General features: G+C 39.3%; 1 protein-coding gene across 3 annotated transcripts in view; it reads left to right on the plus strand.

Moving 5' to 3' along the window:
* Positions 1-16537, plus strand: part of UBE2Q2 (ubiquitin conjugating enzyme E2 Q2) — a 46504-nt gene that overhangs the window by 11848 nt on the left and 18119 nt on the right. For 2 of the 3 annotated variants that reach the window (XM_085070941.1, XM_085070940.1), the window contains exons 2-5: positions 4248-4352; positions 11176-11280; positions 12885-12941; positions 14906-15046. In XM_085070941.1, coding sequence (XP_084927067.1) covers positions 4248-4352; positions 11176-11280; positions 12885-12941; positions 14906-15046 — 408 coding nt within the window. Of the gene's footprint in view, positions 1-4247; positions 4353-11175; positions 11281-12884; positions 12942-13145; positions 13233-14905; positions 15047-16537 lie in introns of all 3 variants that reach the window. The other variant, XM_085070938.1, reaches the window with a different exon arrangement.

Genomic DNA, 16537 nt, shown 5'->3' on the forward strand with positions numbered 1-16537 from the left:
AAGTAGACATCTTACAGAGGATGTAATGGAATGTCTGAACAGTTAGGTCCCATGTGTATTCTTCTAACACACTGTGGTTTTCCTAAATGATTTGTTCAGTTTTGAAATTGTTCCCATGGCAGGAGTGCAGGGCTTTATTCTCATTGTATTTTGTGTTTATTAGTGGGCTAAATTCTTTCGGTGCGTTCTGTTACAGCAGGGCTTGTGTTGACAAAGCTCCCAGTCTGTCCTGGTGCTGATACAAAGAGTCTCTGGAAGTGATGATGCCATGAATTGTAATTGTATCTGTGCTGCTGTAAACATCCTGCCTTTGTCCTGCCCCAGTGCAGGCGTGGTGTGATGTCACTGCTGTCCTGTCACTGCTGTCCAGCAGGCACTGCTGTGCTCCACAGCCCTCCCTCGGGATGAGCTTCTGCCTTTGCTTGTGGAGAGCAGCAAAAAGCAGCAGTTACATAAAACACCTCAAATACTGAATATGGTGATAGCTGTGCAGCTGAGATGGATCATGTAGACAAAATCACTGCATAGCAGCTCTCTAGTGAAAGGCCCACAGTAATGGGGCTTTTTAGCCACTGAGAATTAATAGTAAAAGAACTGCTATTTTAGGGTTCCTCTGATGGAATGTTGTCTTCGAGAAGCCTGTGTTCCTTACACGATACAACAGCTCCAATCCACCTCTTATCTCTATAGGATGCAGATACAGAAGAAAAAGCTGACTTAATTCTCTCAACAGAATTAGCTCATGGGAAGTTCAGTTGTTTGACCTTACAAACCACAAGCTTAGCTTTAAGTTGCCTGCTGTGGTTATTACAAATTTGTGAGCCTTTTTATATCTCAAGTTCAGAACGTTTGAAGTTCGTGTGTGAATTCTGTATTTCAAAATATAGTGACTCATATCCGCGTGGAAATCAGCTGTTCCAAAAATATGGATTACTTACAGATCTACAGAAACTTAATGCCATTTATGTTTTTTAATTAAATGAATATATTTATTGGTAAGTCTGAAGAACTAAGTGTCACACAAAGTGGAAGTTTGGTTGAACCTGTATTTTAAAATTACGCATCTGTTGTGAGAAGGTTGGAATGTGTACTTAAATAGTCATATTCCAAAAATCTAAAATTTCAAGTATTTTCTGCTACAGCTGAGTAAATATGCTTGCAGTGCTAAAGAGGAGCCTTTCTGAAAAGTGTGTTCTTCCCATTCACGTTTCAAAAGCTAAATCAGACTAAAAATGTCGATAGTTAATAATCTTTAGGACATAGTCATTCATATGTAGTATACACTAATAATGCAGGCAGTATTGAGTCTTTGTAAGTTTTCTCACATACAGGAAGGACTTGTTTTCAGGGCAAAAAATGGAGTGAGAGTAACCCATGAGTGAGGACTGTCATTCAGAGCAGGAGGCAGCAGCACATGCAGGTATCCACTGCAATGTATTTAAACACATCATGGGATTGCTTGATCATCAGATCTGCACTGTCCATCATGTCCCTGGCTGCTGACGGACATGCTGCAAGTATTTTGGAGGAGGTATTTATATAGGCCCCCAGACTGGAATAGATATTGGTTGCAATAGCAAATGTCCTACTGTGGGGTTGTTCCTCAAATTCTTCAGGTGGAGAAAGGAGAAATAAAATTGTCAGAAAAAAAGGAATATAGACAGTGAAGAGTTGAGTTCCACTCTAAGCAGTCTTCTGATTCCAGATATGATTTAGAAGAGAGGACTAGCAGGTGTTTGTCTTCTATAAATCTTTGCAATTAATAGACTTGTGTAGATCTTGACTAACATAACATGATTTTTAAAATGCTTGATTAAAAAAAAAAGCCAGAAATACCTGTTAGGAGAATAGACATGCACAGTCCAAATGCTGACTGTATCTGGAGAATATTTTTATTCTAATGAGTCTGAGGATTTTCCGAAACAGATGGCTTGGTGAAACTTGGAGGGGATTTTGCTTCTTCTTTATATTCCTTGATGGTAATGTTGGTGTAATCTAGAGTAATGGTGGTAATATTTACTCTATTGCCTTTTTCAACTTCATGAGCTGGCCAGAGAAGTTCAGATCTCAAAAACAGCTGGGTCAAACAAGTATCCGTGCAGTGGGGCCACAGCTAGCAGAGATTGCCTTGTGCTGTTTCCCACTGTGCATGCAGGGCAGTGTGCAGTGTGAAAGGCTTGGGGTGAGACAATTGCACCATTGCAGAAGGCTTCACAAGTAGGTTGCATGTTATTAAATACGAGGGAGATGTTATCAGTACAAAACCTGGAATACCTTTGATGAAGTTTAGCTCCTAAAAATAACAGTTTACAAACACAGTAGCAACTGGGAATGCAACCTTGTTTCTCCCACAGAGATAGTGGTTTATCTATTCAGTGAAACTGATGAGAAAATGCACTTTCCTTAAGTACTGTGTGGTGCAAAGGAAGAAAGTGATTAAACCACGTGTGTAAGCCTGCCTTAGCCATAAATCTTGGCAAGCTGAGCACTGGACTTTCTTGCTAGATCTTTGAGATGTTAGGCCTTAGTCAATCAAGAATAGTTATTCTAAGGTCTCTGCTTTGTGTGTAGTGTGCTTTGAAGTGAAGATTAAAGATGTGAACAATTTGTCTTTTCATAAAGATAGTGGGAATCTCATGTAATCCTTTAAGGTGCTTTTAGCGGTGATTTAGAAAAAATTATATATAAACTTGAGGGGATTGAACTTGTTAAAAAAGTGTATGCAAAGGCTTCAGTTTACAGGTGGGAATTTTAGACCTCTGTGTCTGGAACTTGTCTGGAGTATGGTGCCAGGTAGGAACTCTGTCAGTCTGTTTTGCCAAAGCTGATGTCTTTTAGTCACATGGCTTCTTTTGTGGGGTGCACCACTTCAGCCAGAAGGTCAGTTAGGAAATACACTTTCCATTATTAAAAACTAGTTCTAACATGCTTGTATTTTTCTCCAGTTTTCAAACATTGACTGTTAAGTGTTGAAGAATGAAGCATAATTTGTTGTCTCTGGAATAAGAGAGATGGATTTTTTCCCTGTTAAACTGCAGTGTGGGAAATGAATGAGCATTCCCTCATTATTTTGTAAGACCTGGGGATATGAAGATAATATCTAGGTGATAAAACTGAGGTTCAGCAATTTGTCCTCAGCTACTAAAATTTAATTGAATGAGTGAGAAGTAGAGAATGCCTTAAATAACTAGAACAAAACAAGTAAAATATGAAGGGATACTTGCTGTTGAGTTGGAAGCTACGCAGTTTCCTCCATCCTCACAATGTTGCCAAACCTGTGTGAGGAGAAAATGGAGTTGGTTTTTGAAACATCTGAACCAGAGGCAAGGGATTTCTGTTTCCCTTTCTGTAGCAGGGTCTGTCAAGCACCTTGGGAAGGGCTGCACGCTGTGGCACCTTAGTGACAGTGGCCCCATGAGCAGCTCTGGGCCACATCAGGGGTTCCATGTGCCGAAAGCATGCCACGTTGAGGAAAATGTTGCACACTTGTAATCCTGTGAGCCCCTTTGATCTCACTGCCACTTGGCTGTTTCTTGGCACCTGCCTGACAGCTGCAGGACTCTGTGGATGGAATAAAGTTAGTTATGCTGTGAGTTTTCTTGTATGTAATATATTGCTTGAGCAATCTTTGAACAGTGGAAAGTCCTCCGTGAGCCTTGGTGGTACAAAGATAAATGGCAGACTTTTGGCATTGTGATCTGCCAGTTAAACTGCCCTCCAAGGCAGGACATTTGAGCTGCATTGCTTTGGTCTGTGGGTCAGTGCTAAAAGAGTTTCAGTAATCCTGTTTGAGGAGGAAATCTAAAGATGCCAGGTTTTATTGCTTTCAGAACTTTTCTTTGGAAGATTATGTCTTTTTATGAAAAAATCAGCATAAGTTTTATTCTTTGACATGTACTACTTGTGATTCCATTTTTGCTAATAATCACCTGTACTGCATTTTTAAATTTCTTCTTCCTGCTCCACCTGCCCCCAAGGTTTTAAACTTTTCAGCACTGTTTCTTATGTATATCATCTGAGAAAGATGAAAATAGGATGAAATACTAGAAGAACCAGTTGGCTGGATTTCTTTCAACTTCTTTTGCATTGCCTAAAAATGTGGTGTTAAAAGCTTCTATGTTACCTGACAGAGTAGGATAAAAGGTGATGTTAATACTGCGTTATGAAGTTTTGGGGGTAAATGATTTTTAAAAGCTTTGGGATTTTTTTATTTGTTGGATCTTATGTTGTTGGTTTCTTTTTTACAGGAATCTTACCCCTCTTCATCACCAATATGGTTTGTAGAATCAGATGACCCAAACCTGACTTCTGTCTTAGAGCGTTTAGAAGATATTAAGAAGAGCAATACTCTGGTGAGTGAAGTGGTTTGGTTATTTTGGGCATTTACTTGGGATTGGGTATTTACTTGGCTTTGTCTCATTAACAAGCTGTTCAGTTAGTTCAGTTTTAGGGCTGTTTGAGGGATTTTGTAAACACAACTTTCTCTTCCAAAAAAACTTATAAGCCAAAAGTAATCCAAACAATTTGAGTCAAGAAGGAAAAGGTAACTTCTTTCAGAGAGTAAGCATTCAAGTAAAGTTTCAGCCCCAGTAATTACAGTGTGAAGTTTTCTGAAAATGATTAAACAATGAAGTGGATGAAACTGTTAAAACTACTGAATAAAACAGCTGTTGTAGAGTTGTCTTTGCACAGAGATCAATTACACAGGCAAAAGCTTTATACTCTTGAGAATGTATATTCTTCAAAACATGACTATAATACAAAGAATTCTTGGTTTCAGTAAAGGAGACTTGACCTGATAGATTCTGGTTCATCAGAATGTTCCTTAGGTACTGATACACTTAAGCAGTGTTGTAACTTTAGACAATTGCTACTTAAAGGAAAATTTTTGTATACAGATTCTTCCAATGGTTGTTTTGTGTTTAAGAAAACTCTTAAGCATTATATCTTACTTAAATACCCTTTTCATGTAGTGATGGGATGCGGGGGGATGGCACAGATATATAAAAATTAACTTCCCATTCTGTGTAGAAAACTGTCCTTGAATAGTGCTTGGAAATAAAATTCAGTACAAAATGCTTTGTTCCACAAAGAGGAGAATTGCAGCATACTGACAAATTCAGGTGATCTTTATTAATAGATTGTTTTTAACATTTTGTGTTTATTTTTGTGGACGGGAATGTGATGCATACGAGACAAATCAGTCTGCAGAGTGCTGCTTATTGCATGTGTTATGTGCTTAGTATTCATCTGGTTTGGGAAAAATTTGGAATGTTTTTTCTTAGGGAAATCTACTACCTGTTGTGTTTACTGGGATAATGTTAATCTAGGATACCCAACCTTAAACAAGAATGTACAAGTGTCTTTTTCTAAAGATAGCTTAGGATACATTTGACTACCAGCAGAAATAATTAGGAAACTAATAAAAGTGAGTCTTTGTGGGCCTTGCCATAATTAAAAACAATTATAGAGGAGCATTAGTGTTTTAATGCATTTTGTTGGATCTGATTGCAGGAGATTTACATCTCTGTATTTTCTACTTCAACCTAAAAGTTAGACTAAACTACATTCAGAAGAGTATTATGAATCTCTTAGTCTTTGTAAGCTTTGCCTGGAAAGACATAGAATGGGACAGTAGCAGAAAATCTGGCCAAATGAGCTTTTTTCTTAAAGACTCTGTTCAGAAGATTGTGCATCTTGAAGCTTATGTGGCTGATACTCAGCCTTAAGGTTCTGAACAGGATATTTCCTGTGTGCAACTGCCTGCAAGAGGGTGGGAAGCTTTGTTGTAAACATGCATGGGACTTGCTGTGCTGCATTGCATATGCACACAGACTGCTTGTGTACTGGGTAAGAAAACAGCTTCTGCTATCAAGATTGTACTTGCCCATGTAAAAGCTGATGGGTTGATGTAATAGACACCTGTGATGGCCCATTGGTTTCTCAGGAATCCACCCTGCATCGTGCTATGCCAAGATGAAGGCAGATGGGAGTGGCTGTGGAGACAAATACTTGCACTACAAAATCTGACTTCTTTTTTTGCTCCGAAGACTTGGCTTTGTGCAGTTTTGATTGGTTTTTTTTCTCTATAGCTCTTCCCCATGAAATTCCCTCCCTTTCAATGGCATTGGAGCAGCTCACACACAGACTCCTTGCAGTAGGGTAGGAAGGGATAGGGAAACGCCTGTAGAAATCCAAAGGCTTCTAATTTATCACAATCTCATAAAAAATCACTTTGTTTAATTTAGAATAATCTAGAATGTTTCAAACCAGCTTTCATTTAATTTATTGCAGGTAAAGGATTATTAGTACTAAACTCAAAGTTACTGGAGCAGTCAGATTTTGAATGGGAAAAGGCATTGAGCTCTTCCAGGAGCTCAGCTGGGTACAGTGACTGTGCTAAAAGCACTGCTAGCACATGGTTTAGCCTTTGGTATTACACTGCCCTTTCTACCTGCTTTGTAACTTGGGACAGGTGTCAGCTGTTTGGGAAACCGAAGAACATGCTCTTCAGGCATAAATGCTTGACCTGTGGAAGCCTTGTCATTTGACATGGTAAAAGGAAAACTGATTTATGATGTTGAAATTGTACACGTTTCCTGGAAAATCTTCTGTGAATCTGAAACTGTGTTAGTTACCTTGCATCAGCATGGTGCTTTTGCTATGAAAATTTGCCAAAACACTAAAAATACTGAAAGGTTATCACGAATGTGATCAGCTTAGTATCATTAGGTTTGGACAGTTTAGCTGCTTCACTGTCCATGTTGAACAGGTTTCAGCAGATGAAGGGGCTACAGAGTTCTTTTTCAGCCCCTAGTGTCTCCTGAATTTTTCTCCTGAAAATCAGCCACACTTTAGACTTCAAAGCTATGAAACTGCCATCTGCCTTCTAGTGGCTGTACTATGCAAAAGAGAAATCTTACTGCAATTCCCTTGTTCTGTTTAATACGAGGAAGTTACATGATGCAAATCTGAAGCCTCAAATCTTATTTCATGAGATGTTAAATACAACTCTGCACTATTGGGAGGTTTGTTTTTTAAAGAGAATAGGAAAATGGGCTTAAATTCAGAGAGGCAGCTTTAATTCTCACACTCTAGACCTTAAACTTGCATGGAAGATGTCAAAAGTACACAATTCCTGGCATAAGTATGTTTACAGCTTGGATGAGCTGCTGTCTTGAAGCACACTGCTTCTGTGTTAATAATTTAGATTAAGTCCCACATGGAGGCATTTCAGGGAAGAATGTTGTCTCTTGCAAACTCCCAGTGTGTCAGCAGCTATTTCTGTGCTGGGAGCTGGGGAGACAAAATCAGGAATAAGCTTTGCTTTACTTTCTGAAACTGCCTGAGGCTGCTGAGTGTGGGGGAGGCCAGGCGAGGTACTGTCACTGTTACCTGATTGCCAAGCAGTGGCCACACTCCAAGTGACAATTATTGCTTCCCTCTGTTTCGATTTGTATCCTTCTCCAGCACTTTCTCAGTGGTAGGCTAAGATTTATTGATGCATTTATTTTTATATAGATATTGTGGGTGTAGATTGAGACACACAGAATAATTAAGTCTTTTTATGCTTAAACTGCACTTCTTAAATTCATTTTTTGTGGTAATCAGGAAACAGGGTGTTCCATAGTGAACCCAGCAGGATATTAATATCATCAAAGTACCCTGAAGTTGTTAATGCTTTCATACTGTATTAGGAAGATCTCATACATAAAAAAGCCTCCTAATGTAGGCTGGGCTTCCGAAAAAAATTGTTCTAAAGCATTTTCGGATGTGCGGGATATTAAGATAGGAGACAAAATTTCAAGAGGTGTTTGTGTTCTAAACCAGCATTGTGGTGTCTGCAAGAACCACCAACTTCTCAGAATTTCTGAAACATTAAAAATTCTAGGGGTGTGTATTCTAATGGTATCATTTTTATTTTGATATTAATTGTAATAAATATAACAAATTTAAAAATGTGTTGTTGTGTTTGGTCACTTGAGCATTTCCCTTCTGCAGGCTATTCACATTGCTCCCTTACCTCATCAGCTGTGCATTCTGTTTGCTGTTTGCTTTGTGCTTTAGGCAGCTTGTATTCCAGGGAAGCTGCTGGTGTACTGATAGATCACTTTCCTTCAGTAGCCTCAACGTGTGTGTTAAGCATTCATTTTACATTAGCCAAGCCTGTGAAGCTACCCTGGAAATACATTTAAATTATTAATACATGACAGACATCTGCTCTCTCCTTTGATAGTCTGTTCATGTACATACCAGCACATACCAAATCATGCCAGGCCCTGCTTAGAACTGAAGGGTGGATCAGATGTCTTCCAGACGTGCCTTTCAGCTCAAATTATCCTGTGATTTTTCATACAGATGAGCAGAGGATAAGGGATAACAGTGATGGTGATCTATGTCAGAAAGGTCAATAGTATGAAATTAATTCCTGTGGAGGAAAAATGTAGCAATAAGGAAGAAGGGGGGAAGAGTTGTACAGACAGGATCAGCTTCTTGCTCTGCCACCACTTTTGCAAATTGTAGATGCTGAGTTCAAAAGTAGATGAGCTATAAAAATGAACTGCAGTGTAAGTTGCATTAAGCTGACCCTGAAGTGTAGAATCTGCCAAGGAAGGGAATCCCTGTTCTCATCTGCAGGTCTCTGCCTCCCCCTTTATGATGAAATGGTGCCTGTGTGCTGAAACACATCAGGAATTGATCTGCCACAAAGCTGATAAGCTGCCACAGAGTTATGTGATCTCTGGTGCCAGTGGAAGTGAGAAGGTGAAAATGCTGCTGGAGGACTTTGTCAGGCACAGCTGCTGTAGTCTGGCCCAGGCTGTGCCAGCAGCTTGCTTTGAGGTGCTCCTGTTGCTTGCCTGTGGTGCTGTGCTCAGAAGGAAGCAAGGGAAGCTTGCAGTGTGTTAGGTCCTGGCAGCAAAAATTCCTCCTGAATTTTATTTCAGCTGACAGGATGTTTCACTGGGAGGCTGGGGAATGAAGTAAGCAGGGCATGGAGCAGTTCTTAACTCTCCAGGCCTTGTTGTCTCTTTCTGTCAAGACACATCTAATACTATGTTCATCTGCTTTTCCAAGGTCCGTGCTAATTGACCAGCCCAATGCCGATGGTGGCAGTCTTCCCTCACCATTTAGGTTTATTTTTGTATGCTTCACAGAAGATGTGAAGAAATTATTGGCTCCATGAGAAAAATTACAGCTCCTGGAATTGTGTGGTTTATGCTCTAGCTCTCCATGAGGCAGTGTTGGTGCAGAGAAAAAGTTTCTCAACAAAATGTGTAGCAGTGCAACTTTAAGCATTTTGCACATATTTAAAACAATAGTTCTAAGATGTGTGATTCTATCTGGCAACTGACTTTTTGATTGATTAATCCAATTCCTGCCTGCTAAAAGATTTTTTGATGTTTCAGATACCTGGGCAGTTTCGAACAAGTGTAGAGTCTTAATGCTGATGAGAAATGTGACAGTTACAGAAGGTTTTTTGCCAAAACTTACCATGTCTTATATATACTCCTGACAAATGTAGTGCTGGTACCCCAGTCCTTTTGGTGATATCTGCTTTATTTTTGAGTTAGGTTACTATCACGAATGATGCAGAAACAGCAGACATGGTGTGATAGTGCTGTAATGCAGCCTGGTATCTCAGTTCATGGCCTCAGATGGATAAATAACATTCCTGTTAAGCACAATGTGGAATTTTGCTGTAGAAGGGAAAAGCACTGAAGCTTTCAGATAGCACAAGGGCAACATTTGCTTATTGCTGCTAGTGATTGGGCTTGGAAAGGAGTTCTTAACCCTGGAGACACTGAAATTTTCACTTCTGGTTGGGTAACGTGAGAGCATTTAAACTGGCCAATAGCAAGGCTTTAGACATCTAGAGTTTTTTGGAATGTGAGAGCAGAAATTACTGTCTTGCATGCTGCCCTTGACAAGAGGCTAGACAAATTCTCCTTGGTATTTGGAGGAAAAGTCCATAAACGGGTGTATAATTTTTGCATGCTTCATCTAGGGTATTGTGGCTAGCACAGTTTTTCCCATGAGAAGTTTTCTTGTGTTTTGTAAATAAAGATAAAGTTTGGATGTTTTTGGAACAGTGTCCCAGAACTTGGGCAGTGCAGGCCTGGCCAATCAGGCCTGGGGAAGGCTTCTGACTGACCAATCTGGGTGACTTTTGAGAACTCTATAAATGTGATGAAATCAAAACAATAAAGGTCATTCCTTCTTGCCACTGAGAACCGATGCATTCGTTACTCTGCTAGCTGCTCAACAGCGACATCGTATTATTTTGCAAATAATAGGGTGTTGACTGTTTCACAAATGGATTTTGCAGTCCTATTTTTGTTTTCCTGACACAGCTGTGAAAGACCTTGGAAAATAAGGGAATGCCGTAGTACAGTCTTTCATGTCTTGGCCCTAACTAGGAACCTGAGGCTGCCTAGAGAAAGTTAACAGCTGTGAAAATCAACTTAATTAGTGTGGTGATCAAAAAGCAAACTTAATGTTTGTTTCTGCAGAACTGACTTTTTTTTTTTTTCCTGGCTTGCATTAGCGAGCGTGAGGTGTTCCATAGTTCGCAGTTAACAGAGCAGGGTCAATGTAACACTGCAGGTTGGAAACAGAAATCAGAGATAGTAACAGATTGTGCCTCACCCTGACACAAGATACAGCAAGCAGAGTGCCTGGGCTCCAGAGCCTGCCTGGCTCCTGTTGTTTGTCTCCCTGGTGTGCCTATAAAGGAATTCAGGATATGGGAAACCAGACGGTTCCTCCTTGGTGTTTTGAAGACATGGTTTTTTAAGCTGGGAGATGGTCCATTCCCATCTTGTCTCATGGAATGTGACCATTTGCTTATTCCGTAGTGATTTGTGGCTCAGATATCTATGTTTGGAATAGATTATGCTGTCAGGGCAGATTATTTTTCTGCTCATGTCTTTTTTTTTTTTTTTTTTTAGACATAGGAAGATGAATGAGAGTCATCTTTAACTTGCTATGTCCTTGAGTTTCTATTGTGGGGACTTTACTACAAAGTTGACAGAGGAAATTTTATTCCAGCCTGAGCAGATTTAAATGCTGTACACTGACTTTAAAATTCAGTATCAATGTGTGAAGAAAATTCAAAATATATGGCTTTATGCTTTGGTTAAAATAAACATTTCCATGTTTTCTTGTTTTTTATAGCTTCTTCAGCAGCTGAAGCGATTAATATGTGACCTCTGCAGATTATATAATCTTCCTCAGCATCCAGATGTTGAAATGTTAGATCAGCCATTGCCAGCTGGACAGGTAAATTAAAAAGCTGTGAACACCTTCTCATGCTAGTAAAGGAGTTGTTTTTTCAATTCCAAGAAACAACATAATGGGAATGATTAAACCTTGTGTTTAGAACTGAGATATGAGGCACTTTTGCGCTATGGTGTCTTCAATCTGAATTTTGTTTGCAAAATCCATTTAATAATGGTGTGATAATATTACACAATTCCCTTTGAAGTTTGTGTGTCATTGAAAGTTGTGTATGTGATACCAGTGCTGTCTATTTCCCTCCTAAACACTGCTCCAGCCAATCACTGTGCACTTCCCAAACGTACTTTTTCTGAAATGTTTGGCTCTTTGTTGGACCGTATGTGTTTTACAGTGTGCACTTGGGTGAACTACTATTGATGTTTTCTTCCTTCAATCCCTTGCAGAGACATGGGATATCAAGGCCATATGTTACTTTGGGTAGGGAGATGCCTTGTTTACTTGTTGTGCACTTGAGAAATTAAGGATTGTGAAGGCCTGTGAGGTGTTCTTGTTAACCAAAATGTTTTGTATTGTGCTGCAAACAGAACTGGTAACTGACAGTAACTGTTCTTTTTTTCTATTTTTAATAAGATTATGGTGTCTTCTTTTGCTTGTACATGTTAAGATTACATGATTTCTCAAAACTCCTGTGGAGTAACAGATGGCTTTCCTGTGGTGACAGCACTATAATAATGACAAATAACTTGTGTAATTTTTGGTCACATGCCAAATTGTAATCCTGTAGGTCTTTTCTCTCAGCCACCCACTCAGCAGTGCAGCTGTAAGTCAATGGGCTGTGATATTAGGATGTAGCTTTTTGAAGGGTCTCACTTGTTCTGTGACACCCAAAAACAAATTCATGGAAGGTTTCTTAGTCAGAAATGCAAATTAAGTGAGAGTGGCCTTAATAACTCTGACCAAAGATCCATCTAGCCCCTTGCATTGTCTAGAGCAGTGGCATTCCTTCTTTGCCAAAGGAAGAGTAAGCACAGGACAGGTGTATCAGAATGCTCCTGAGTATTTCTACAGCTCAGACTGCCTGAACTTGTCGTGGTATCCTGAAATAAAAAGTCATGGAAAATGAACTCAATGTATTTTGATATTTTCTTGAGTAGTCTAATGGCAATTGCTACATGATGATAGCATGGCTGCATAAAAATTCTAGGTAGTGAGAAAAAGAATTCTTTAAGTTCTAGAGGACTAAAGTTAGTTGGGTTTTTTCTTTCTAGGGGTGTAGTGTGTAGATGGATTCTAGTCAGCCATGATCTGATTTTAAGATGAAGAGATCATGGGTTGCAACCCACTTGGTGTGTTTGTTGCATTTGCCACTGTCTCAGAATATGATGTTCCTTATCTGAATCTAAAGTGTCTACTTAGGACTTAATTGGAATTAATTGTGACACTCTATTTTTGCTTAATGGAAAAATCTCTTCACTGCCATACTTTCTTAGGAAAGCATCTTTATGCATCTTCCGTGTTACCCTTATCTGCAAAGGACTGAAGTTTAACTTTTGTGTTTACTGCTTCTCTTTGAGAGTAGACTTGCTGATTTTGAAAGCAAGGATCATATACAGAATTTATACAGAACCTTCATTGTTGCATTGCAGAATGGAACAACAGAAGAAGTTACATCAGAGGAGGAGGAAGAAGAAGATATGGGTGAAGTATGTCTATAGATGAGATTGTTGTCCTATTGTAGTAGAATTTTGGCATTTTGCTCTGCAATGTCTGGCTGATAATTAAACTAAACTGTAAAATGTAACTTCCCTGGAGTTCAACAGAAAAGATAATTATGATTTTGGATGTTTACCTGAATGTCAGCTTTCACTTCAACCACAAAACTAGTGAAATTTTCTTCTTAAACCTAGATCTCAGCTGTGAGGTACTTGGATACAGAGAATTGGACATCTGTTTGTGCTTTAGTCAAACAATACATAACATTGTGTGCCAAATCAGTAAGTTTTTGCATTGTTAACTCCTATTTCAAGCAGCATGTGAACTGGCTCTGATACAGTTGGAAGCTCCTCCCAAATTGAAGCAGACTGGCTAAAAGTAAATCAGTTTGCTGACTCATTAAATGGATGAGCTAGTTTTTAAATGTAATAAATTGAAGGAAATGGAAAGGCATCAGAACAGTCACACCAAACTTTTATATCCATGTCTGGCAACACGGTGCTGTATTTAATGAGCTTTTTAGTTATCAGAGTTACCCTTTTTGCCTACTTCTATTACATGTTAGAATAGCTCCAAGATGCTTGCTTTTTACACCGCTATGGATTGCCTTATCATAGTAGAACTGTTCTGACTACCTCAGAGTTAGATTTAAGTAAGTAATAAGGATGAACAACTCTCTGAATAAAAGATCTTTTCTTAGAAAAGGTCTAAATGTTACCAAGTTCTTAAATTGATTTGAAGCAGCCTTTCTTGCACCATATTTAGCGTGATCCAGACTACATTTGCTGGAGCCAGTGTTTCTGTAAAGGTGGTGTGTACACTCCCATATCCTGCTGCCATAAGGCTCTTGTTGCTGATAGGTGGCATTGTGTGTGGCAGTGATATCTTCAACTGTGTTATAGGCCCAGTTCTAAGTGGAGAAGCAGTTTACAGTTCCTCAGGCTCTATCATTGTTTGGAGAAACAGAATTTTAAAGAATACTCAGTCAAAAGTCTTGTTACAGTTGAAGGAAACAGTGTTGTCAAATGCATCAGGTGTGTTTCTTATTGCATAGGGCATCCTTGAATTTGGCTTTTCCTGCCATGCAAACAGATGGTGCACAAAGAGTAGCCCCAGGTGTGGCAGAGCTCTGCATACTGGAGTATATCTGGTAATTGTGCAGCCAGAACTTGCTGGTGTGGCTGCTGCAGTGCTTCCTTTTTCATGTCAAGGTATTTACATCCTTCCCCTGCTCTCCACAGCCAGCACCTCAATCACCTTAATGCAGTTGTCTGAAGTCAGAGTGTTCCTCTGCAGCAAGATAACCCCATCTCAGAATTCAGAGTGGAGGGCTTTTTAGTGCCTTGGTCTAGAACGTTGAGCTGCAGTGTTGGCTTGTGTGATCAGAATGCTTGACCACGGAATTTTGTCTTATATCCTGATTCCAAAATTACTGCATCTAATCTTTAGCTGAAATGTTAACCTTGAATAAAGTACACATAGTTTTCTAATATTTAACTTTCTTGAAGGGTTGCTGTAGCCCTGCCAGATATGTTAATCAGTGCTTGCCAGAAGTGTAGTATAGCTAGGATGCTAATTGCAAAAGAGTCTGCTTTTAGAAACATCTTGGAGCCACCCTAACTTTGGGTTCTTTTGGATTCTCAAGTCGTGTTTGCTGCCTGCTTCAGTGGGCTAATTCTCTACAGTCCTGTCTTCTTGCAGAGGTTGTGTTTGTTTCTGTGACCAGAAACATGATGTGAATTTGGGTTTAATTTGTGTTATGGAGGTTCTCTATAATTCCAGTGGATAGTGTTGGCTGAGAGTGAAGTTAGATCAAAATGGAAATGGCATCCAACAATCACCAGTACATAGTGCTGTGCAGTATGTGACTGTGTCCCAAGTGCCCTTGGAGAGGGTTTCATTGAATGAAGAGCAAAGTATAGTTATTTACAATTCACTTTCCTCTATCCTGTAGGACATTGAAGATCTGGATCACTATGATATGAAGGAGGAGGAACCAGTTGATGGGAAGAAATCTGAGGATGAAGGCATTGAAAAAGAGAACCTTGCAATCTTAGAAAAAATCAGAAAAAATCAAAGGCAAGATCACTTAAATGTGAGTTAATGATTCTATGTTTTTTCTTTGCAATAGTTCTGACTTTAAAATAGAGATAGTTTTCAGCAAAGAAAGCCCATTGCTATGCACCTAGACATAAATGAAACTGTAGCTGACTGTTTAACTGCTCGTGTCATTTTCAGGGGTATCCATTTGATTGTCCCTCTGTCTCTTGCTTGGTGCCTTTGTTACAAACATTAGTTCTTGCAGAATCAGCAGAATGAATCTAGGCTATGAGCATGACTTTAGTTGCTGTACTCTTATTAAAGTAAAAAAATAAAACCGTATTTAAAATTGACTGCATTAAAAGTCATGGGTGACTTAAAACACTTGGTAAACCTGTGCTTTAAATCCATTTTATGCCTGAGTTTATTTTTCAGTTATATCTATGCCACCTGGAAATCACTGAAGGGTGGTGGATTGTTGTGTGGGTTTTTTATTGCCATACATAAAGCAAGGGACCTTCAGCAGCTCTGCAGCTTTGTTGTCAGTTTTCTGAGTGATCTTGCCAGCAGGCGGTTGTAGAAAGTGCTTGTTCTCCAGAGGTTTAGAAATGTTCTGTCACAAGTGCCAAGTTCCAGAGAGGCTTCTACTTCTCAACAGTGCATGTAGGAGGGTGTGATGTCATACAGCCCTGACTCCTAAAGAAATCAAAGCTTTTGTTTCATAGAAGCTTAAAATGTGTAAAACATGACATTTAATACTTCTGTTTATGATCTGCTTCAGTCGAAGGGTTTTAAAATTTTAACACCCAAACCTGATAGGCATTTCAGGGTTTAAAAGGTGCCAAAAGGTAAACATAAGGTGCCAAACTGCTTTTTCTGTGAAGTCAAGTCTGACTTTGAGACTTGACTAACCATAAACACAACAGACACTTACTGGTTTTGTTTAAACTTAAATGCTCACAGTTTGAGAAGATACCTATTGAGGTTTTGTGTGTTTCTGTGTATATAACTCATTCCTAATAGTAAGGAGTCTTTAATTGCTAAAGAAAATATATCCTCTTGTAGCCCGAAAGGCATGACCTGTTTTACAATCATCTAAAATTTGGTAGAACAGGAAAAAAGCTTTTGTCATGTCAGCATTCTGCCTTGGTGCAGAAAGCCTCTTAAAACTGCAGATTTTCTTTTGCTATCTGTTCTTTTCCTATTTGGCAAATACTGCCTTTCCTTTTGCTTTTTCCCTCCACATTTAGTGGAGCTGAAATGAACACTGCTGGTTTGCTGTTTGACAACAGCAGATTCAACTTACATAATAGCTGTTTCTCATGCCAAGACACTCTCGTTGATGCTGGTGCATAAACAAGGTCAGCTGAGTACAGGGAACAGGGTATTCAACTGCTGCTGAGGAACTGTGGTATTTTTGTGGGTCACCAGAAATAGCTGTGCTGCTGAAATAATTTCTCAAAGGACTTGTGAGGGTTTACTCTTAGGTGCTGGAGAACTGAAGGCTATGGCTGTGCTACTGACCTAGGAAAGAGCTAACCCAGTA

The sequence above is a fragment of the Lichenostomus cassidix genome, chromosome 10 (assembly GCF_008360975.1).
Source record: "Lichenostomus cassidix isolate B80296 chromosome 10, HeHo_3.0, whole genome shotgun sequence".
NCBI classification, from domain to species: Eukaryota; Metazoa; Chordata; class Aves; order Passeriformes; family Meliphagidae; genus Lichenostomus; species Lichenostomus cassidix.